Source organism: Sceloporus occidentalis, unplaced genomic scaffold (genome assembly GCF_023333645.1).
Source record: "Sceloporus occidentalis isolate IW3139 unplaced genomic scaffold, rSceOcc1.0.p SCAF_117, whole genome shotgun sequence".
Classification (NCBI taxonomy): Eukaryota; Metazoa; Chordata; class Lepidosauria; order Squamata; family Phrynosomatidae; genus Sceloporus; species Sceloporus occidentalis.
Window position 1 is genome coordinate 812,585 of NW_028317097.1, and position 25,447 is coordinate 838,031.

At 38.0% G+C, this 25,447-nt stretch overlaps 2 protein-coding genes across 2 annotated transcripts in view; both read right to left on the minus strand.

The window, feature by feature from the left end:
* Positions 1-13,194, minus strand: part of LOC149282390 (collagen alpha-3(VI) chain-like) — a 38,769-nt gene extending 25,575 nt beyond the window's left edge. The window contains exons 1-7 of the mRNA XM_089498265.1: positions 13,113-13,194; positions 9,621-10,220; positions 8,316-8,918; positions 5,924-6,505; positions 3,120-3,701; positions 2,090-2,704; positions 1,104-1,697 (exon numbers count right to left, since the gene is read on the minus strand). Coding sequence (XP_089354391.1) covers positions 1,104-1,697; positions 2,090-2,704; positions 3,120-3,701; positions 5,924-6,505; positions 8,316-8,918; positions 9,621-10,220; positions 13,113-13,194 — 3,658 coding nt within the window. The remainder of the gene's footprint in view (positions 1-1,103; positions 1,698-2,089; positions 2,705-3,119; positions 3,702-5,923; positions 6,506-8,315; positions 8,919-9,620; positions 10,221-13,112) is intronic.
* LOC149282391 (collagen alpha-3(VI) chain-like) lies at positions 4,275-4,964 on the minus strand. Its single transcript, XM_089498241.1, has one exon. The coding sequence runs from the start codon at positions 4,962-4,964 to the stop codon at positions 4,275-4,277; it is 690 nt and encodes a 229-aa protein (XP_089354367.1).
* Positions 13,195-25,447: the final 12,253 nt, after the last annotated feature.

A 25,447-nucleotide genomic window follows, 5' to 3' on the forward strand; every position in this document is an offset into this window, starting at 1 on the left:
GGAGCACTCGAATATGACATCGTTTCACACTGCCCAACAGAGAGGGTGGCTACTGGGGAGGTGGGTTGCTGCCCTGGGCCAGGCCTAGAATAGCACCTAACCAATAGATACCGCTGGTTAGGACTCCTTCTTTACCTTATGTAAAGGTTAGTCTCAATTTGAGTTAATCATGAGCTTTGCCAAGGGCTTTGTAAGTTATTGGTGCCTTTTAATAAATATAATAATAGCAAAGCTCAAAACATTAACAATAGGCAAAACAGAACATCACAAATAGAAAAACATGTGGTCTCCTGGGTCTCTTTACCCCTGCACTGCCTACTAGAATGCCCACATTTTTAGTACACTCCAAGTATGAGATGTTTTGCCTTAAAACAACAAGTAAAAAGCATAAGAAAACTGCTAAATGCTCTTGAGTTTACTAATAATACCTCCTCCTTCTTCTAGATGTACTCCTGTCACTTTTGCCTTGCACCATTTATAAGACAAGTCATACTAAAAGTCAACAGACTAAGAAAATAGTCTCAGATAATCTAGATTTTTAGTAGCCTTTACTAAACTATATGCCTTGAAAACATTGAAAGGGTAGTATCACATCTAAGAGAAACCTGTTATCAAAGACAGTTTGTGACTTGCTGAAAAAAGTTAGGATAACTAGGATTAGTTTCAAGGGCTAAAATGAAAACATTTTTTCCATCTTAACACTGCCTTTCTGACATTTGGATCTAATTTTAGCTTAGCGTGAGAGATCCATAGTCCACCAACTCACTCACTCACATTTTCAAAGCTGATGAAGTAGGTATGAAAGCCAAGACAAGTGCCAAATTAGTTAGTGTCTCCAGATGTCTGTATTAAACCATAGCGCTACATTTTGTTCCCATGGAACTTTTAACAAAGCATGATATTATCAATGTTATTATGCCCAGTCTAACACTATGAATTTATAACTCTCTTTACTTAGTGTGACTTTATTAGCAGTCGGTAACAACCATTTGTTCTGGGTTCACTTTTGGTTTATTCATTCATTTCTTAGTATTCCTTTTTAGGCAAAAATGCATAGATATGCGTTCAATTCAACCAAGCAACAGAAGATTCCTTACCTTGACCAGGTGTTACTTGTCTTTCATAGATTAAGGTTATCTGCTCTGGATTTAGGTTGGTGACAGATGTGACAAGTTTCCCCTCCAAACTGGGCAACTCACGGAATGAGGACACAGGGTATATAAACTCTTGACCCAGAGTTATCTTCCTGGCCTCTTCTGAATTGATGTTCTTTCCAATGAAATATGGAACCAGGGCAGATTCCTTAATCTGTCTTGCACCCTCTTCAACATCATCAGCAGAAGGACCGGATGAAGTAAGAATGAGAAATTGTGGAACTTGTTCTTCTATTCTGCTTCCAGTAGGCTTGGTGAATATGTTCCTTGAAACATATTCCAGTGCTCTTCCAGTGTTTGCAACATTACCTCCCTTGGGTCTCAGATTCCTCACTGCACTTTGAACCTCATCCTTGGTGGAATGTTCATTCAGAACGAAATCAGCCCTAACATCGTCACTATACTGGACAACAGCCACTCTTGTGTTGTCTGTACTCACGTCCATTCTTTCCACAATCCTTCTGATTAGCTCCTTTACATTGTCAAAGTCGCGCGTGGCCTCCCTTGAGCCGTCAACAAGAAACACCACATCCTTCTTGATTCCTGTGACAAATATATTTGTAGAATAAGAACAGATGAACAACAGTTCAAAATACCACGCATGTCCATTGTATATTTTGTAATTAGTACAAAAATTAGTTTCTCTCAATTCGCTCTCGACAATTAAAGATCTAATGCTACCAAGTTTATTTGAACTGTCAGCTTTTATGGCAATGCAAATGTTTTATGGATTTTTGACTTAAAGCTTATAAAATGTAGTTTATCAGCAGCTTTGGGTCAGTACACGCAAAGAAAAAATGTCACTGTCACAAATTCTCCATTAACCATTCGGGTCATCTGGTCCATCCTTTTTTCTAGCTTTTGCAAAACCTTAAATCTTATTAGTGCTGCAGTATGCATGTCCAAAGAGATTTTTTTGCCATAGAAAGACTTACCTGCGGAAGGCACTGATGGGACACTCTGCTTCAGAATTTCTATTTGTCCTCTGTTAAGCTCAGACACTCTGCTTGTGATGGTTTGGTATGCATTTCCCAGCTGAGTAATATCAGAGAACGAATAGGCTAAATCAGGAACTAAGGAGATGGTTTGCAGCTCAGTCACATCAGCTCTGTTGACACCAATGGCAACTGGAACAACTTCACTACTCTTGAGTGCTCTAGCTGGTCCAGAAACATCATCCCTTGACTTGCCAGTGGTCAGCAAGATCAAGAATTGTGGGACTCCTTCATCTGCCCGACTACCAGTTGAAGGGGTAAAGACGTTTGTGGTAACATAGTCTAAAGCTCTGCCTGTGTTCAGCGGAGAACCTCCAATTGGATTTAAGCGTCTCACAGCATTGACGACTGATTGACGATCGAAATTGGTGTTAAGGAAGAAATCTGGCCTGGCGGAATCACTGTACTGAACAACTGCCACGCGTGTCTTATCCTGACCCACATCTAGCCTGTCCACGACAGATTGAACAAATGAACGGAGCGATGGGAAGAAAGATCTGGCACCATCAGAGCCGTCAAGCAGGAAAACGATATCTTTTCTGTTGTTTATATCATCTTTAACAAAACAGGACAAAAACATAAACCATTTTAATATTATTTCAATTGTTTCTTTTTTAATAATCACTTTAAGTGTTAAAATCTTTACATTTCCCCCTTCTTTTCTAGAAGCTATATATATATGTATATTACGATCGCTAAATTTTCCCTGATCATTTTTATCCTGCAAACATTTGCCATTTTTTACCAATTCTCTCCAATATGTCAATGTCCTTCTGGAGATGGGGTTCTCCAGAACTGTACATAATACTCTAGGTAAGATCTGACCAGAGATCTGTAAATTCCTCTTGTCAAATACACAGGTAAATCAAATGGGGCAAACTGTTTAATGGTTCAATGTTTCTTGTTCATGTAGCTTGTTTATATATATTTACCACTTGTTATTACATTGTTATAAGAGTTAGGTACTTACAAGTAACTACTGTTGGCTTTTCCACAGACTTCAGCAGATAAGTAAATTGTGGCTGAATTGTGGCCAGTTCTGTCAGGGCATCTGCTGAGAACACAAATTGCGGAGCCAGGACAATCTTCTCCAATTGTTCAGCATCGGCAGTAGAAGAACCCTTGATGGCAAACGTTACCACACCTGCTCTTTGCAGCTTAGCTGCTGGTGCCTCTACACTATCCTCTGAACGACTCGCAGACAGCAAAACTAAGTACTGTGGGACACCTTCCAGAATTCTGCTGCCAGACTCTGGCGTGAAGAGATTGTCGTGGGCATACTCGAGAGCTGCACCTATATTGAAATTTTTCTCAGGTTTCAACCTCATCCTTTTTACAGCATTAACAACCTCCTGCTTGGAAGGGAATGAGTCGAATTTAAAGTCCACTTTGACATTCTCAGCAACTTGAGCCACAGAAACACGGGTGTCATCTTGACCAATATTGAGGGACTCAATGATTCCAAGTACAAAGTCACGTACCAATGGAAATTTACCAGCTACATTGCTAGAGGCATCAATGAGGAATAAGATGTCCCTTTTGCTTTCTTTAACTGTAAAAATACAGATAAAATGCTAAGGTTAACGCTCAGTCCACATTTTCAAGTATCAAATAACATTACTAGGAAGTAGTACACACTTACTTATACCAAGAGCACTGGTGAATATACAGCTAATAAAGAGAAGTGTGGCTGGTCCATCCCTAGCAATGGCACCTTTTACCTATTGTATAATACACCCTAACTCCCTCTATATTGTAGGCTTGTTTGATCAGGGCCCGCCTCACCTGTTGTCTCTGTAAGTCAATTTGTTATGGTACATACTACTTGTTATTTCCTGTCTACCCATTGTACAGGGCTATGGAATTTGATGGTGCTATATAAAATAATAAATAATAATAAGAGCTCAGCTCTGCCGGAACCTGATTTTGCTCTGTCTGATTAGTTCAATGTAGCCCAACAGAGAAAATAGTTAAATTACTTCACTAATATTTGTATGTAAGTTACTGTATTTAACTTTGTGCCTGCTTGGTTACAAACTGTAGATAATGTAATGTGAGATAAACAGTCGATCAAGGTTAAAACGTGAAAAGAATGCATGGCATTACTAGTATTACTACTGTCAGTCTACACAAGAAGTGCAATCCTAACATCGTTTTCATTATCCTTACCAGTTGGCAATGCGCTGACCATAGTCTGAATTTCCTTTCTGGTTATCTGGCTTACTCTTTGGGAGATTGTTTGGTAGGCAGTCTGCAGCTGTGCAACATCAGGAACAAACAGAACAAAATCAGGAGAGAAGGCAATTGACTGCAGTTCTGCCTGGTCAGCTCTGCCAACTCCGATGCAATAGGTCACGACACCACCAGCTCTAAGAATTGAGGCTTGTTGACTGGCATCATCACTGGACCTGCCGCCTGTCAGCAGGATCAAGAACTGTGGTACCCCTTTAGCTGCTCTGCTGCCAGCAGAACTCACAAAGACATTCCTGGTAACAAAGTCTAAAGCAGCACCAATGTTCAGTGAAGATCCTCCAATGGGTGCCATGGCTCTGATGGAACTCACCATCCCTTGACTGTCTGAGTAGGTGTTTAGATAAAAGACAGGCTGGGCAGAATCACTGTACTGGATGACTGCAATACGTGTTTTATCCACACCCACATCAAGATATTCCACTATTCTCTCAATGAAGCTCCTAAATGATGGGTAACTGGCCCTGACATCGTTTGAGCCATCAATCAAGAACACAATATCTTTCTTTGCACTTTGATCAGCTATAGAAAGGAAACAGGAGAAATTGGAGTAAATCAGTAACATATTTTGAGATAACCAGGGTGTTTGATTTTTGAACAAGTACCATCAGCTGTTCTTTAACAACTACCATAATCCAAGGAGCTGTGATTATTGTACACATAGTCTCCAACCAGTCATTACATCTTCAGTAAGGTAATAAATACTGATTCCAATGTTGGATTTAGTTGTACATTGATTAAGTAGTTTAATTAAGTAGTGTAATTTATTTTGTGTTTTTGTGATACTTTTATCCAAAGAAGCTGTTTTGTAGGCCAACAAAACCTCCAGTAATGTGTCATATCTAGAGAAAATTAAAAAAGAAAATCCCTTGTTCTTTGAACTTTGAAGAAAAAGTATGTTATTGACAATTGACTTTTAAATCCAACAATCAGAAAATACTTGATTCTTTTTATGAGAGATTAGCCTTCAGGATAACTGGGACATATTAATTTTTTTATGGTCTCTCATATCAAATGAGGTGTTAATTAGTAGTTTTTACAAAAGTAACCCTGATACCTGCAAATAGATGTTACAGAGTATGGGCGTACTCTGTAATGTCTATTTGCAGATACCAGGGTATTTAATTTATTTTGACTCATCTCTTCATCAATTTAGGTACAGTAGATTCCCTACTGCATTATTGCAGGTCGTACATTACATCATCTCCTAAGTAAAACATCTGATAAAATAGTTATTTATGCTTTTAATTCTAGCATTAATTAATAGTTAAGTTTTATTTACCAAGCCTTACTTTTCTGGAAGTTAGGATACCTACTTTTGGCTAAACCTATGTGTATGTTTTATGTTGCTTAAGCTGTTAAAAATTGGTTTGATTTATTGTTATTTTTTTAACTCGTTGTACTATACACTTTCAAGTCTGACTTAAAGACTCTTACTCATGGGATATAATCTTAAACATCTTGATCTACAGAGAGGCCTCCATACTCAACAGACAAAACTACTTGGAGGGAGCAGAGAATTACCTGTCACGTCTGTAATTTCTCTAGCGTACGTTGAAAGAGGTGTAAGCATCTGCTGACTAAAACCAGGCAAAGAACTAAACGCCTCCATCTCATAAACCAAGTCTGGATTGAACGCAATGGTTTCCAGTTCTGCCTTATCAGCATTCTTCACCCCGATGCAAAAAGTCAGGACACCAGAATTCAAAACTTCTTTAGCAGCTGCCTGAATGCTGTCTGAGGACTTCCCAGCCAGCAGAACGACCAGGAGCTGTGGAATCTTCTCATTCAACCTGCTGCCTGCACTGCTTGTGAAGTGGTTTTGAATGATGAACTGAAGAGCTGACCCAGTGTTCAGGACATCCCCACCCATGAGTTTCAGCTGCCCCACGCGGGACACAAGATCAGATTTTGAAGTTAAAGTGTTTAGATAGAACTCAGTCTTAGGAGTGTCACTGAACTGGGCAAGGCCAATTCGAGTGCTTTCAGGGCCGATATGCAGCTTGTTAATTAAATTGATGATAAAGTCCCTCACGAAAGGCAAGTCTGCATTTCCAACGTTGACAGACCCATCCAATAGGAAGACGATATCTCTTTGGTTTATTACTGTAAGTGGTAGGGTGGAGGATATAGAAAACAATAAACATGACATCACAGCAAATTCAGCAGAGCAAGATTAATAAATCCATGTGTTTACACAACGTAGACACATAAAGCTAAGAATGCGTACAGAAAGAGGAAAAGGAGTCTAGAAAATACAGTGAAGGAGAAGTACTTTCATCTACTAGATATTGTAATCACATGTACTTATTCAGTAAAAATGTCAATACACAATGTATAGGATTACCATAGTTGACACTTTACAATCTAATGTATGAACATGGGCAGGTGTTCATAAGTTAAGAATGAAACAGAGATTTAGAAAACTATGTATTATTACATTTTGCTCCAGAAACATTATGCTGTTTATGCTTGCTTTTGCTAATATGTTCTATTCTTGCAATGAAAAACATTTCAGTATATTTAGTATATTGGCTATATTTGGTATTTAATCTAAGTGCAAGAACCATGTGAGGTAAGCATTATACCAATGGACCACTAGTTTGATTTGATTTTGGTTCAATATTTCTTCTTTTAATTGGTTTCCTTGGTTTCTTCATATTATCACATACTTTCCACATTATAACGTTTAGAAATAAATCTTGTTGAAATGTTTTTGCAACTTTTTGGAGAACTATGTCCCAAATGGAATTTCCGTTTTAGTGCAATTTTAAGAAGAACAAAATATCACAAATGATGAGGTTGGAACTAGTTAGATGAGATGTGAGAAGATTGAAAGAAATTACAATAAAAGAGACAGAGGATAGAGGAAAGGAAATCTTAATGCTGCATGTTTCAGTTTTGTTTTCATGCCATTTTTCTATTTTGCTACATATACGTTATTTTTTTAAACGTTTAGGTTCTTTCCCACCCCTGCTTAATTCTGTATTCAAACTTAAGTCTTTTTATATTTGCCATATGGCTCATCCAAGCATCGTTCATCCACAACCTTTCCACATTTGGAAATTCATGTTTTATATTAGACTAACAGGTACTGCAAGGAGCACTTCATAAAGATATGTCAGCGTCAGGGGTACACTTAGGCATAAACTAAAACTCTATTTTGCAAATAAAGATATTATGTACAATGAATGTGACAGATGCAGTTAGCACTCATTTGTATGGTGTGCTACTTCTGGCCAGCATGTTGTCACAAGTTCTTAAAGCTTTAACTTTACAATAGTCCATTGAAGTATCTGGACATAACTGAAATGCAGGAAACTTTGTTGGGGGAGACCATTTTTGATGGCATATATAGATATTCTCCATCTTTGTTTACTTTTTTTTTGCGTGAGTGTTATTAGAGATATACCCCAACTGATTTGTTTCTAATGAGCAGTTGCTGTGGCTGATAATATCCTAAACGTACATATCTTACTTGTATAAAAATACACATTTTAAGTAAAGGTTTTACTTTGTGGTACGTGTAATTAGACTGTCACAAGGTTTGTAAGACTGTGATTAAAACACTCCTAATTATTATGCTTTTTTGCTCATGTACGGGTATGATTTGTTTTGCTAAACATTTCAGTGGTGGTCTTCAAGTCTGGTCCTAAAGGCCAACCAATGGCTTATATTATCAGCAACAATGTCGGTTGGCACAGGCAATCATCATTAATTCATCTTTTTGAAACTGGGTACATTTGATTGCATATGTAGAACTACATACACTCTGTCACACACTGGAGTAACTAGCCTAGACCTGAGTAATCTAATTCCATGATGATTTAGAAATCTGAATTAAAATATAACTCAATTCAGAATCATTTTTACATTCCACAGATTATTAATGGAAGGCACAGTAAAAGTGGCATACCTTCTGTTGGTCCTTCAATGATCACAGCACCGGAGAGTGTTCTCAAAGGTGTCAGAAATGAAGGCATTATACCCTGTAGAGGTGCTGTCTTGAAATCTGTGGGTTGGAAAACCAGAGAGGAAACAAAAGCAATCTGCTCGAGCTCTGCTAGATCAGCATTTCTGGCTCCTACAGCAAAGGTAAGAATGCCAGCCTCCTTCAGCTCCCGAGATGGCTGGACAATGTCATCTCTTGACTGTCCTCCAGTGATGAGGACCAAGAGCTGTGTGACACCTTGTTCCTTGCGGCTTCCTGCAGCTGGAGTAAAAAAATTTGCCTGCACAAAGTTCAAGGCAGCTCCCGTATTTATTGGTGCACCATTCATGATCTTCACTTTCTTTAACTGTGCCACCAGCTCCTTCTTATTGCTGTAGGTGTTTAGGTAGAATTCAGGCCTGGCATCACGGGCATATTGAGCCAATCCAACTTGAATGAGATCAGGACCAATTTCTAGCCTGTTGCATACTTTAATGAGAAACTCACGAACTGCCGCAAAGCTGCTGGCCCCCATAGCAGTGGAACCATCAATCAGGAATACTATGTCTCTCCTGTTCACCTCAACAACTGCAAAATAATAAATATAATTAGAATCTGTAACTTCTCCTGAAAGATAGCTATGTCAAACTTATAAATCCCCAAAAAAAAGTTGAATTTACATTAAAATCTTCTCTGGCAAAGTAGCATCACTATAATAACAGCGACTTTCCCTGAGGAAAGCCCCTAAAACTGTGAGTAAATGGGTTTTTGATGTTTATTTTGAATGTATACTAGGAACTATAACGGGTTCAAATGTATATTGTTTGAAAATATACTAGCAAAGGAGTAATATCCCCATGGGCTCTTCTGAGTTGAAGGTATGGAGACTTTTTTCAGAAATGTGTGTTTATTTTAACATGCAATTCCCAATGTAGACAACAGGGAGTCTAGAGTAGTAGAAGGGACTTTGGACCGCTTATTATTCACACTGAATAAATCCTTTCTGAGCTTCTTATGTTTGTTTCCTTGCATTTGTATACAACAAATGCATGTTGGTAAGGACCGGATAGAGTGTATGTAGCATGTTGTCTGGCAAATTAATTTTTCTACAGCTATATTAACAGGCCATTGCTTAGCTGTGGCCCTCAGAGTCTCTGCTCTCCACTGCTTGTACTGAAATTAACCACTTAGCTCAGCTGATCCAAGGTCTGTAGAACAGCATGCATTTCACGATGAAGTTCAATGGCAATGCTACTGTTCCCTCCAGGTCCCATCATGACTCCTACCTACCTTCAATCCTAGTGGTTGGGGCTTCTAGGACTATGGTCCTTTGAGCTACCAGAGCAATGTTTGTGGCGAGCTGATTCTCCACATCACCCAGCGATTGGAACTGGGGAGCAACAAATACAAAGGATCCATGGGATGCAATATCCTGCAACTCTGTGGTAGCTGCCCTTTCCACACCAATGGCAAATGTGAAGACGTTGTTAAGTTTCAAATTATTGGATGCTTCTATGAATTCATCAGTGGATGGACCAGCAGTAATGATCAACAGGGACTGGGGGATTCCCTCTTCTTTCCGGCTGCCAGCGGCAGTGGTAAAAAGGTTTTCCACCACATACTCAAGGGCAGCCCCTAAGTTTGACTCTTCCCCACCACTGGGACGTAGATTCCTCAGAGCTTCTAAGAGCTGATCTTTGGTAGAATGTTCATCCAAGGTGAACTCTATTTTGACATCATCACTAAACTGTACCACTGCCACTTGCATCTGACTTCTTCCTATTTCAAAGTGCCTCTCGACAAAATTCACCAAGAAGTCACGAAGGACAGCAAAATCATTGCCTCCAACATTGTTTGAGCCATCAATGAGGATAACCAGGTCAGCAGAGTCTGGTATTGTTTGATGGAACAGTTAGTTTTTTGTGGTGGGGATTTAGGATTGTGGAATAAAAAAAAAAAGAATAGAGGAAAAAAGAAATGCAAACATTGAAAGGGTTAATTTAAGTGCGGTGGTAACATGCTGATGTACAGTGTATACATGTTTCTCTGAAAACTCATTAAGAAACATGATGCAGTAGAAGCTGAGGATATCATAATGTGCATTATCAGTTCCTGCTTAGCTACAGGTCCAATGCTATGCTTTCCATTCTGCAATAAAATGTTGAAACAAGTGTTTCTGATTAAAAGGTGGTGTGTGTGGATCAGTAAAAATGACCAAAGTCTTGTAATGAATAATAATTCTATATATTAAATGGTATGGCTTATGTATGTAGAGGCCTTAAACTGCATGCTGATCATATTTGTTGGCTATACGCATTGTCATGTATATCTAAAAATGGAGATGGAAAACATTATTGTTCTGAAACCTCTAGCTGTTGTCTACTTAGAATGTAATGGACACTGAGCTTATCATCCATAGCTATAGGATGTAGCTAACAGCAGGAACGAGATGACAGCATGTATAGCTAAAAAGGAAAATATCCTCAACAGCCACAACATACAACAAAAATGATATAACATTACATACCAGTGACATTTAAAACCAGCGTTCTGCATTCTGTTTGGATAGGAGTTACCAGATCACTTATTGGCTATTTACTTAAAACAGGATAATAAATATTTATTGCAATTTGTTTACTGTATGTATAGATTTACAAATCCTCTCTTATGCATGAAACATGATTTTTGCTTTAATGCAGGTATCTACAGCATTTTCCTGAGAGAGACACTCACAGAACCAGAGAGCGATAATAATAAATTTATTAATAAAAGGTATTTAATAATTAAAAATATATTTTTTTGTGGTTTATATGTTTTTTTTCTTCTTGTTTTTTACATTTATTTACGGTATTCAATGGTTTTAACATTTAACATTGTAGTAAATGGGTCCTTTGGGTTACTTCTAAAGGTTTATTTTAAATTAGTTTACAGTGGATAATACCGTATGTTGACTAAAAGGTTTATATTATGAGCTATCGGTTGCTAGTGTTACTCAGATAACCTTGATCACTTTTAGATAACCATAGCATTAAATTACAATGTTATACTTTACAGCACTACTAAAGGTTGCAATGTGTTTTAAATATATATAGTACATTATTCTGTAAAATACTATATCTGTCGCAATAAACAATGAAATTAGATCTGGTAAGGCAGTTATTCAACCAATTAATGCAGAATCTTGTTAAGGCATAAATGACAATACCGGTGATGACCAATCAGAAACAACCATGACCAATACAGTGATTGCATGCTAATTACAGAGCTTGCAATATTTACTTGAGCTCATCATGTATAAATTACTTGTTAATAAATCGGAAACTCAGAATAGCAATTACCGTACGCAACAGAATTAAAATGGGATTTACAACTACAAGACAAAACACATCTCCTGCCAAACCATTACCCTCAGCTTATTCTGATTAATGGACACATGCTTTTGATAAACTACAAGTCCCAAATCAGCTACCTGATGAACTGAAGGTTAATAGGACTGCATTCTCCAAAACAGGCTACATGGTGCCCAACAATGATCGAGAATCCAAGAAAGTATATAAGTTAATATACTATGTATATTAGAATGGGTTTGTGTGCGATTTCTATGTAATCTATACTCTACTTACTCATCAAAATATGTGCAATTGTAATTAAATACTTTAATGAAATTAGTAAATGTAGACACATTAGCTTTACGCAGTGATCAATGGTTGGTTTGTGATCAGAGTCATCACTGTTTGAAATGCAAAAAACCATCACAGAGAATATTTTGGTAGACAACAATGGAACAGACTGGTGCTTTTCACAATAAACATGCATCTTGAGACAGCTAAAAACAGGTATTAGCTGATGTCGGCCATGATTGAAGTGTTTGGGACACCTACCATCTGCAAGGCACTTGGGTGGAATTTGCATCTATTGGATGTTCTCTCTTGAACCTCATGAATTATGTAATCTCCATGGCAAAGGGTTGTGTGTTACAGAGATGTAGCATCATGGAATTACAAATTCATTAGCAAGTCAAGGGAGTGCATGCTGCATCCGGCAACACCTTGAGTCTGGTCGAAGCACACTAATGTATTGTCATAGTAATCCAGTAATCCACATAATCTATTGAGTTTTTTGTCTATTGTTGTTTCACAAGAAAATGTCATCGATCTGATGCTATATTTTCATACCAAAGAGTCTTACTTTGTCATAGATTTAGGTCATGACTTGGCTGATGCATTAACTTCCTTACCCTTATGTATTGAATGATTTTCTTTATGCAATAAAATATATGAAGTCACTAATTCATGTACCGTATTTGCTCGATTATAAGATGCTCTGAAAAATATCCCTTATATTCAAGGTCGTCTTCTAATCAGACTTTAGAAGCACAGACGTGTGCATTTCATAATTGTTTTATTGGATCATTCATTCTGATTGATAGCCTTTCATGACAAGAATATTACTCTTCTTAGGCTTCACTTGCTCTTAATTTCCTCTTATTCCGCCTATAGCACACTCTAGCACACATTTGCTAAAAGAGCCTTCAGATCTGCCTGATAGCATCTAATGCTGCATAGTTATTCTGTATGGCTCTGCAGGCAAAGATAACAGTCTGACATTAATTAACACAGATGGAACAAGGTTTTAGATTTGTAAAACAGATTCTTGGACTTGGTGGTTAAATACGTTTTTTGAAGCATTTCTCTGCACCTCATTGCAAATCCCGATTATACGGTTATTCCACAGCCCTGCCTTACCTTTCTTCAGGCCCGGGTCATATAATTTCACACCTACCTTCCTGTGCATCCACTCTGTTCATCCCTGAGAGCACAAGACACAATACAGCCACCAACGGCACGATGCCACGCTCCCTCATCTTGCCAAGTGATGTTGAAGAGCACCAGATTTTGAAACTAAAATTAAGGATGAAAAAAATGACATTTTACTAAAATGTTGCAGGTGGACGGGTATTGTCAAATGCTTATGTTCTTTCTGTACTTTTATCTTCCACTGCCGAAATATATGAAAGTATGGTAAGGCGGAAATCTCTTTAACGCTAAGATTTTATTTATATGGGTGGATCATAAAACCATTTTATATCCCTAAAGGTTCTAGATTCTAGATTTGTTTACCCCAAGCATCACCAAAAAAGGCAATACTTCTTTAGGATAATATTTTGGAACGATTATGTTTTCTGGTAACATTACTTTTACAATAAACATCCATAATTCCTGTTATAGTTCCAGAGATTTATGTTAATCGCGGCCTTCATGTATATGTCCCTGCTTTACTATTAAGCGCTCTCTGGTTCTGTCACATATTGGAGTTGCTGTTTGCTAATAAATACCAACAATCAAACTTTTGTGAGTTTCCTAATGCCCAAAACATGCTTTCAAATTACTATGAATTGCTGCATCTATAGGAGGTCATACAATGCCTGTTTCTCATTAAAGAACATTTGATTGTAACTAAGCTAATATTTAAGTGCAGTGATTTTGTTTGGGGAGAGTCAACCACCAGAGAGAACCATATGTGACGGTTAGACAAAATAAATGTTTTGAGAACGTCCTTCCTCAGGATAACTTTATAATATGGTTTTATTTTAGTAGGCATGAGCTCATTTTTTTAATTTAAGAGACATGAAACATATGAGGAGATCTTTTCTGCATGTATAGTTATAAGCATTGTGAAAGAAGAAGTTCACGTGATGGGGCATGATGTATTAAAAGTAATTCTGGTACAACGGTTTATATTAGTCTTATCTCCATAGCAACAATTGGAATCTTCCTCTTGGGTGGCCCATTCCATTGGATGCTGTGGTAATAAGACCCATTTTAAAACTTTATACCAGAATCACTTTTCATAAAGTCCTTGATGTTACTTATTACAAATACTTCCTAAAACATTTAGTTGACCATGGAATAAATCGTCTTGTCTGGTAGTACATGGTTTGAACCAGAAGTCTTATGTTTTCTATAGAATGATTGCTAATGACGCAATCTAACCACACAAATAGATATCTATTAGATCACTATAGATCCAATGTTAGAAACAATTAGGAAAAACATCAACTCACTACAACATGTTACTGTAAAATGCAAATATTAAGCTAAATATTGTACACATTGGACACACGTCATTCTGTATTAATATCCTAGATGTTCTAGCCAATTATTTTTAATGTTCTTGACATCTGCACTGGTTGTGTATTAAATACCATAGTGATTTTAACCATCCTTAAGTGCCACGTCTATACTGGGCCACTTAGCCTTCTTTCCAGCCTGTGTGCTAAAGTAGGACATTACCTCAGTCCCTTTCTATGCCAGCACAAACGCTTCACACCTCTCAAATTAGAAATTTCCTCAGAGTATGGGGCAATTAGAGCCCTTTTCCATAAAGACTAATAATTTACAGAACTTTCATTACAGTACTCGGAAAAAAACAAAAAAAGTGGCTGGAAAGTGTCATTAGTACCACAATCTGGGTGGGTATCCAAGAATGTACACACAGAAAAAAAATTAATTACATAAAATGGAAATATTTTAGTAATTACATAGGGAATGCATTAAACAAAGAACATCTCACTATAAGAACATGTTTGTGTTTTATTAATCAAGAACAGACCATATTTTGTTTGTTGCCTGCCTATGTTTACTCTCAATGAGATAGAAATATGGTTTAGTGTGTAAGACAGACAATCTAAAACATTTGTATTTTTGTTGTTGAGTTAAAATAGCGACTAAATGCTTAGTGAGTCCCAGTCTGTAATGGGTGTCCTGTGGCAAAAAATTACCCACATTACATCCAGGTCCAAGCCTTCACCTTGAGGGCTTTAGGAACTCGCAAAATGCATGACATCAAGGATGGATGTTCTGGTTAGCTTTTGCCTTGAGACCTCCCTTCCTTGTAATTTAACCTGGCAAGAAGATTGGTCCCCATGGTCCTTTGTTTTGTGTGTTGTCCTGTACTCCTGTACTTTAGAGAAGGTGCATTATTTTATCGATTTCTGGCCCCCAGCAGGACGTACCTCATTGTTATCATTACACATGTGCAGTATACTCATCCCCAGCCAGTTCAGTGCTGGCCATGGTGAGGTTTCCAGAGGGTCCCATGATTTCATTGGGAGTACTCTTCTGCCAGCGATTGGCTGCTTCGAGACAAAACTGGCGCAGAACTAGGATGCGCGAGAGGGCAATAATCTGCAGCTGTAGGTTTTTCTAGAGTGGTTTTATTTATCTATTTTTTACAGGTAAAGAATGCATATTAAAGAATTTAAAAAAAAGCGCTTTAAAATGTATTCTTTGTTGGTGGGGCTGTATGGGACATCTTCCTTAACAAAATGGTATCTTCATGCTGATATTTGCTAGGCCTGGTTCTATTGTAGTACTTCCAGTGTGAAAGTTGCGCAAGAAAGATTTAAACTTTATTCATGGAGTTATAGAATTATTGACTACTACAGTCAATTTGTCACAAATAAATGAGCATTGTGCAGGCAACATTGTCATGGAAAGTAACATATTACTCCAAAATCTTCCAGAGCATAGGATGTTGTATTTTTTTATCCACACAAAATAAATAGTGTTTGCGAGAAAAACTATGGAATGATCATGATTCAAATAGAATGTTTCTGTACAGAGGCAGGCTCCAACATTGCTCATGGAGTCTGTGGTGCACACTTACTGGAGTTTGCAGTGGACAATTTAATGATGTTCTATGGACCTTCACAACCTTTGCCATTGACACTGGTGCCCTTGTATGGGCATTTTGCCTATCCCTGTTTCTGTATCACCAAACAAGATTGCTGTCTTCTATCTCTATCTCTGTCAGATACCATACCCTCCATTCTCCTTCAATGTTGAACTTGTTAGATAGTAATTATAGGTTACTCAAATGACATACGGTCTTAATCTAGGTGATGGAAACCCATTAATTATGCCAAGAAAATATGCATAATCCTACACTGCTTACTTGGCTTTATGACTCACAACTCATTTGTCTATGAACACAGAAATGGAATTATAAACTGAAGAAGTGGTTTGAAACAAACCAGAGTAGGTTTTTTAATGTGAAACACACAGCAATGGCTGCACAATGGCTTTAAAACCTAATATGCAGGTGGGTAGACTGGCCTTTTGGGCTAATCACCTCTAGCTTAACTAAAATAGCAAAACTGTTGCAATTCAACATATGGCCACAAGGAGTACGATCTGGATCCCTTTTGTTCTCATACTTGCTATACAGCCCATGAATGTTAGCAACTAAAGTTTGTGTATGACATATGTTGAAACAAAGGTCTGTTATCCTTACAGGGCCCAATCTTGAGCATTTTTAGGTCTTTAATAGTTTTTTAGTGGGGCGTGCAGAGAACTAAAGCAGTCAATAAGCCTGTTTTTCTAACTAAGCCGAGCAACTCCAGTGAATCCCTCTGTGTGTAAACAGAGACTAACCTTTCCTGACCTGTTAAATCAACAGTAAATATATATATATATATATATAAAGACCTGCAAAGGAAATATTTATACAGAAGATACAACAACCACTGGCTCTTCTGGCTCTTTCTTTTTGCCATAATTAAAATGACTCTGACTAATATTATTTTATAAAGGATAACATAAACACTGTGGGGATACAGGCCACCCTAATGCAAGAATGAACAACCTCTTGTCCTACTGGTTATCTGGACTCATACTGCTCAGCCAGTCTAGAAGCTACCAATCCTCGATCCTTAATCACTGCTTCTGACTGCCTTTGCGATGATAAATGAAATCACCAAACGACTGTTATCCTTAAATTCACTTTTTCAAATTCAAGCATAGCTTTCTACGAACAAATGTCCCAGCACATCTTTAGAGGTGATACTGGGTCTAAATTCATTTTCAGCTGCCAATAAATAATTGGTCAATTAGTTGATTATGGTGTACAAACACATCTGTGTGACATCACATTGACACATTAACTGTGTTCCTAGTACGGTAATTTACATTAGGAAACTCAAAATGCAGGACATTTGAGTTCATTCACTCAGTGCCGTCTTGGTTCCATACACTTATATCCAGTACATAGTAAGATGTGGTGTCTGTCGATTGCAGAGAAGAAAATGATGGCCTTCTACAGTTGCTAGATTGTCCCTAAAACATGTCACCATCTTATCAACCTAGTGTGATCTTTCTGAAAGTCACTGAATGGAGGTTCTCCAGCTGATCAATGTATATGAGATGCTTTACATCACACTAGGTTTAATGCGGATCTGCTGTAGCAGACATACCTACGGCAGGTTTAAGCATTATTACAGCTTTCTGTTACTGTACACCATTAGTGACCCTCAGTGACACGACTGGATAGTGTTCATGATAGTTTTACTATAACTATTAGGTTTTAGTGTGCACAACCTATATTTTAATAGTATTATATAAATATACATTAAAAATAAATGTTTGTCTAATTATCTGTGCAAACTAGAGACGAGAACATGCCCTACTTAAGTACTTAATAAATGATTGGAAGAGATCATTATTGTTTGGAAAGAGTTAACTAATAACGTTCTTCTTGTTTTCCATGGCTTCACCCTTGTTTTGATCTTCCTTCTCTATGGGTACACAGGTCATGCCTCATCTGTTTTGTCCATGTTTAATTACTTTACATAGGGCTATAGACAAGGATGAAATGTGCCGAGCAGATGAGGAGTTCTGAAGAATGTCAAATTCAAAGAAATAAGGAGCACGTTAACAGGGCCCAGCTGTTCATCAGCACAGATGATGCATTGCACATGTGTCTCTGGGTCTTTACTGTGGGACCATTTACTCAGCAGGGGCTGAGGGGAGGACAGACACTATTACACAATGGCTTTTAATTTCCTCTACTGGGGACATTTCCATCCTATTATCCCAGAGTAATTTCTTGTTACCACATCAATATAAATGAATTCCATTCTTTTCCCCGGTATTACTGATCACTGTTCTTCCATGCCTTTAGTTTAGCCTGCTCCCAAAGTGGGCTCCCTAAATTCTGCCAAAATGTCTAGGATGTACCTGGGTTTACAGTGAAAAGAATAAACCACCTACAGACTGGACAGACAGGTCATTGGGCACACTGGGCAAATTACTATTGGGCAAGCTGGGCAAATGACCACTGGGCCAGTGGCTAATAGCACCTCCCAATTGGTGTGCCTGCCTGCTGGGTACATGGGCCCCCACATTGCAAAAATGGGACAGTATAGCCTGTGTCCCCATATATCTGTTAGCTTGTGGCAGGGACATTTTTCATCCTAAATTAATTTCTGGTAATGTATGGTGGGATTCATTCAATAAAGAGGGAGATGAAAGAAAAGTTTAATTACGGTTTCATGTTGGATGGTCCCGTTTAGACCATATGGACCATACTCAGTGTGAGGTCTTGAAAGTCCCATACCCTATTGAATTATGCATTATGCCGGGCCAGCCACCCCTTCTTGCAGATACATTAGTAAGGGGTGGACATTAATACTAAATAGTGAATTCAAGGATTTGAAACCACAACTCATGAACATCATTTGCATTCCCAGCAAAAAATTGTCATATATTTCCAACATTTGTGCAACATTTGGTCAGGGTGTGAGAAAGTATTTATGTGCACATTAGACGGGAAGTCACAAATACATGTGTTTCATGGCAAATGTCAAGTAATAATTCCCTTTAAGCCAAGCATTGTGGTCTGCTAGGGACTGCAGCTGGAAAACCTTTATCATGTTATACATACGTTGGCGAGGTGCTGTGATATATATTCGTACTAAGCTTTGTTTCTTTGGAAATATACTGTAAATGTTAATCAGGCGCTCCTTTATCTTTCAGCATAAGGTATATGTTTAAAGATTTTTTCCCATTTTGCCAATGAAACTCATTTATTCTCTCAAAAGACATAGCATACAATGAGTATCCATCCCACATCCATTCATATATACCTCTTCCCTTTAGTCGTGGTTTCCCTTCATCTAAGTATTCCTTTTACTGACAGTCTGCTGATCACTTAAGTAAAGAAATATGTACTTAGGTTTAAGGACTTCATTGACTCCCTGAAAAATGCTTTCCATCAGGCATTATATTGGAAGTATTGGAAGTTTTTTTTAGAGAGGGGCTATGCACTACACACTCAGAAGTTTATCATATTCAATGTCTTGTCCCTTTCTGTACTGTGGGAATATCCAGACTGTTCTCTTTTAAACAAATCATGGTGGCCTCGCTGTTTCCTTTGATGAGCATGTTTTACAAAAACTGTATGTGCATTTTCCAGTTGTATACCCAGCGCTGAGCAGTGTGTGATGGAATTCAATGGGAAGCATCCATTTGTTCTGAGGGATTCATAAAACATTTCATTTGTGCTTGTCAAGATACCAGCACTCAATGATCTGGCCAGCTTATCCTATAGACACCCTCCCTTCGCATCTGGAGAAGAGCTGAATCTCATTCATCCCTATGGTGGCATTTACTACTACAATGAAAGTCTCAATGTGTTCAGTCTACAATTATTTATTCACATTGCGATGGTAGCGGCAGGGGATATGTTTAAAATTGTTGAAATAAACACAAAGATGTATAAAATCTAAGTATATTATTTACAGATAATCACTGAAGGCTTGATAAATGAATTTTTACATTTAGGTATAGATAAGTATAACATATATTAATAGTTCCATCCAACATAGTCATGCAGTTATATCAGAGCACCCTGAGATGCCCTAACTATTGCACCTAGACAACAAGCTAATGGAAAAATGTATTTTGATGGTAGGTATATTTGAGTACTATTCATATGGTTGCTATGTTAGTATGGTTGAGTATACTTCCAAAAACTAGGTCAGAAATCAAGGGAGAAATGTGATGTTAACAAGATGTACTAACCACGTTATAACACAAAGGACAAAACCTTCACCAGTAAAGAGAAATTCAATGACAATAACATAATCTCAGAACCTTACAGATATCAATTTGAAAATGCCACAGCAAAACACGTTTTATATTCACAATGGGTTCAACGCCGCCCTCCGATCTGGGACAGTTGCGAGGGGGAGAGCTAAGAAAGACAATGTAGTCAATGACTAACAAAACAACAAGTTGCTTTATCAGACTCTATATTTAAAGCCAATGTCTTTTTCACATGTGCACAAATTCCAGACTCGGGCAAAGCACAAAATTAAGGTCTTTATATCCATCCAATTTATTCAGCACACCAGGGGCCACAATGAGACTACATGTACCTGTAGTTGATTCTGTAGCCTCTCATCTTGTCTAGCCTGGGGCAGGTAAAGCCGAGTGGCCTGCTCTTCCCTTGCCCCCCCACCCTTGTTGGTAAATAACACATATAAGACGCATTTACACATATACACTCTAACACATACACTAACACACGTATAAACACATACACAATCACCCACACTTACTTACATATACACACTCACAAACGTCCTTACTCTATCCTCCTCATCTATCACCACCAAACTTTTTAACCCCTTAATGACAAAGCACGTACATTGTTTTCAATGGGTTTTGGGACCGCCCATTGTCCTTAAGGGGTTAATAGCTCCACTTCATAACACATCCACAGCCTTAACTTAGTTGTCACAAAGCTCAAAGGTTTACCTTTACATTAGTTGGAAAATAAGGCTCCAAAGGAGATGATTGGCATTTTTACTGTTTCTAAACAAAAAATGGTCACTCCTGTTGCTATTAAAGGTGGCTCCGCTAACAAAGGCCACAATGATCCTATTTTCCTTTGGAAAAAAGTTTAGGCTACTGTAATCATACTCTATATCAACCCCAATACTTAAGCCATGCAGGCACCTAGAGTTTGTATATTACAGATCATTGATTCTGATAGCAATTATAAATTACTGGTATGTTCATATTCACAAAAGCGTGTTCAGTTTCAATATCCAGTAGTTCCAGTGGGAGATTACAGCATGAGATGCTGCCCTCTGCTGATTTGAACTGATAATGACATTCTTAATACACAGCCTTGCTTCTTTCCAGATGTTGATTGTGTTGTGAAAGTTGCCAGCCAAGGTAGTGTAATATTACCTTTAGTACATAGCTGCTGCAGGATAATTTCTAAGCATTACATCTACTATGTCATTGTAATATTACATTTCATGCAATGGTTAGAATAACCATTAAGAAGACGTATAGATGGAGCAGTGAGCTACGTAAGCTCGATAAGCCGTAAACCTTAAGTCCCTTTAAGCATCAATCAAATGATAACAATTGCAGTTTATAATAAAAGAGTGACATATTGTCCCCGCAATGATAGGGTTACCCCCGGTGTCTGGGATATGGGATTGCAACGTCTCATTCAGATGCCAGCATTTCTCTGCCACTGAAAACGCTCCATTTATGGGAAGCTGCTGCCTTCTACACTTGTCAGTTTAGCAAAAAGTGGAGAAAATCTTAACCGCTCCAAAAAAAATAGAAGGAAACAACAAAAATCCTTAATCCTTTGAAACATTAATCCTTTTTATGCATTCTTGACAGTTATTTTTTCCAAGTTATCTTTCTTCATGTTCCTACAGCATATAATGCGAAATGTTTATAAAGTTGGTATAAACATTTCCTTCGATAATTGAGTACAGCGAAGAAATGGCCAAGGTCACAACTGGTTTAAATACAACATGTAGACTGTGCGGGCTTTAGGGAGGAGGGAAACACTAAGTAGAGGTCATTACAATATATACCGTAGTATTTACAAATGTGAACTTCTAAATTGTGTACAAAATGTGTTTCACAGAATACAATACACAGAACACACACGCTAGAGTGTTCACACAGGTGAATATTTTTTAGGGAACATCATCTGTACCTGATTATATGGCAACACAACTAAATTCAAATGTCTTATTCATTTTCAGAAGAAGTTTCTTATTCCCCATGCCTATATTCTGTAGAACAATTCTTCAACATTACACTATTATGTAAGTATATATACTGTTATATATTTATCATAAGAAGATATTTGTCCTGTATCTTGCAGTTTTACAGCCCTAAAAGTCACAATTATGTATATGGAAACAGCATCATACTCAGTCTAATTATGATTCAGATTCTGTAATTTTTTTCTAAATAGCTTACTTAGCATAAGTAGCTACCAACAGGTCACAGTCACATAAAAAGACTTGGTAGAGATCGGCAACCTACTCATACCTATTTAACTCTGTAGCCATTCCAAATGCTGCAAGTGTATAGTTTTGGTGCTCTTTAATACATTAATATCAAGTTTCTTGCTAATTATTATTACTGATATCATTTCCATCTGTATACCTGTGAGTAATAATTAGTAACTTTTGATTAGTAACCAGCGCATAGTTCCCAACAGTCCTAGTTTTTGAAAGGCAGTCACAATTTTAGGGTTCTGGCCAGCTCTCCTGTGTGGTCCCCTCAATGTCCTGCTATTGTAGACAGGGGGTAGCATGGATCAGTTGTGAAGAATCTCTAAACTCCCCCCACTAATTGAAGGAGTCGAAAAATCAACGCAGGCATGTCCTGCAGCAGCACCTTCATTGAGCCTCTTTGCGACATTAGCGTCATGAGGCGTCAAGGGGGGCAGGTAGCCGCGCTTTCTCCCTGCCCACTTCTGCAGCTGGCCCCACCTCCTGCCACCCCCCCAAACATAGGGGTCCCTATTTGGACATGCAAAATGTTGGGGGTATGCCAGTGCATTGTGTGTGTACATGCATCATACTCACTGCAGAATAGGGAGTATGCGAAAAGTGAAAATTAAACTTTTTCTTATAGTTTGCCTTGATAAAATTTCTAAACAGGCTTAGGCATTTAGAAAGCACAGACAAGTTAAACATATAATGTTGATTCTATCATTTTTTTATGTTGGGTTTTGTATCTGGCTACTTTCATTTAAGTATGTTTCTGTTTTCACTTATTACCGCTTGTATATTGGACAGGCACATAGCAAGTTAGTTAACCAATTAAATATGCATCAAATGTCTTGAGATCTAACCAGAAAGCTGGCACTACATTGGCCATGTCATTATAGCTCACAAATTATCTTACTGCCTTAAACCATAAGTTACATACAGCAAAAACATAGATGTCATAGATGGCACCTTGTAAGGTGAAAAGAGATCATGATAGCACCATCATATTCCACAGCAGTGTACAATGAGGCGTACCGTAACTCCCATCACAATCAGGCAACCTATTAGTCATTTAGTACAATTTTAAGCTAATTCTAATGAAGTAAGATCAACATTGGCATACTCCATTCATCACCAGAGTAATGTGAAGAATACAGCAGCACAAAATATTAACTGAAAAAGCAGTGTCAGATTTATCCAGTCATTTATAATGACTGTAATAGATCAAATAGAAATAATTAATTAACGATTCTCTCTGTACAAAACGAAACACAGCTATCTGACCGTAACTCAACGGCGTTTTACCCTGAGCCTCAGAGTTTCTGTCCCAATTTCAGCGTCTAAAATTGGGGCAGAATGGCCAGTCTGGAGCCAGCTGTTTCTTATTTTACTCTGCTATCAAAGCATTAAGAAATGTGATGTCCTAACTGTATTTTCTGAAATCCCTGCTTGAATGCATGTGAATTCACTCAGACCACTTAAGGACTGTCATTAGAACCATTTGGTGAACCATTTGGTGATCCCATTACAGAGCGGCTACCATAGAATCTTCAGGGTGAGCTATTAAAGGGTTAATATTTCACAAGTCAACACTCGTAAAAGGTCATCAGATAAGTATATTACCTGCATCTCTCTGTATAGAAATAAATAAAGCTATATTGCTCGCCATCTCTCTGCATAGCACTGAATGTAAATATCACTGAGCATCCCTCTGTATAGCATCTGAAAATAAGAATCTCTCTACGCCATTCATTATGTTACTGTAAAATAGTTTGTCACCCTGCCTGTATCGTGCTGAATAAAAATGTATTATCCTGCATTGAATGTTACAGAATTCCATATTGCTATATACCGCGTAGACAGCACTGTTTAATAGTATATAGCATATAACATCCTACATTACTTAATAACATTTTATGTCATTATAACAAACTAACAAAAAAAAGAATAAAGAAAAAAGGAACTACTTGGCATTCTCTGCATGAAATGTATATAATTGTATCAATTACCATGCATCTTTATGCAGTAGAATGTTTATTATTATTATATGTATTGTTGTATGAAGTCTTGGGTTTGAATTGCAACAAAACATAGCTTTTCACAAAACATGCATCGTCCTATTGAAACCATATTCCTCATAAAATGATCTACCCATTAAATTCCATAAAAGTGAGCGCAGTACCCCCCACCATGCATACCCCTGAGCTGGAGTGATAGCCGCTAACTGGTCAGCCTCACACGCGTGTGCCAGTCATGTTCTACTCCAGGGACTCCTTAGATGCTCTGCAGGGCAGAGTGGTCTGCTTGCTTCCTTTGGTTCTGGCAAAGAGAGTGATGAAGGGCTCAGCTGCTGGAATAGAAGGAAGCGGCTCGGAGCTGAGAGGGGGGAAATCCAGTCCTCTACAATCCCAGCCCAAATAGAATCAGAGTTCAAAATTCCTCCCTCTCCCCTTCTGAACCTGCCCTGTTTCTCCCCCTCCAAACCTGCCCTCCCTCTCCTTTCCCAAACTGCTCCCATCTGGCTCCTATCACAAGCTGATGTCACTAACTGTAAGTTTAACCCTCAAACCACTTTTCCTTCACAAACTTTCCATAAGCCTTAGCCAGGCAGAAAAACCCAGGTGGTTTGGATTTACTCATTTACATTTAGTCAGACTACAGAACACTGGATACAGTACGGGTAACTTGGAAGATGGATAACTTGGAAGATGTTTGTGAGAAGTATCCTTTGCTCCCATGTAGTGCTATCATTTCTTTTAGTCGATGTATGTCCCAAATCTCACTTTTTGAGTCTTTCTTTGCAAGTAAGAGTGAAGGGGAAGCAATCTGAAAAGCAAGCTTTGGCAGATGTAGTATGAGTCTTTACTCTTTTGGCTCAAGATTTTGTTGAATATAGAAAGTTATGTAAAAGCACTGAGGAGTTATAATGGAACTCAAATGTGAATTTAAAGGAATTTTTATTGGAAGGTTGTGGGGCCTCTAGAAAGCTGCCTATAATATGCTGTAGTAAGAATGC

Excerpts from the sequence above, each read along its gene's own strand:
- LOC149282391 (XM_089498241.1), bottom strand. The coding sequence starts at position 4,964 with ATGTTACTGATTTACTCCAATTTCTCCTGTTTCCTTTCTATAGCTGAT.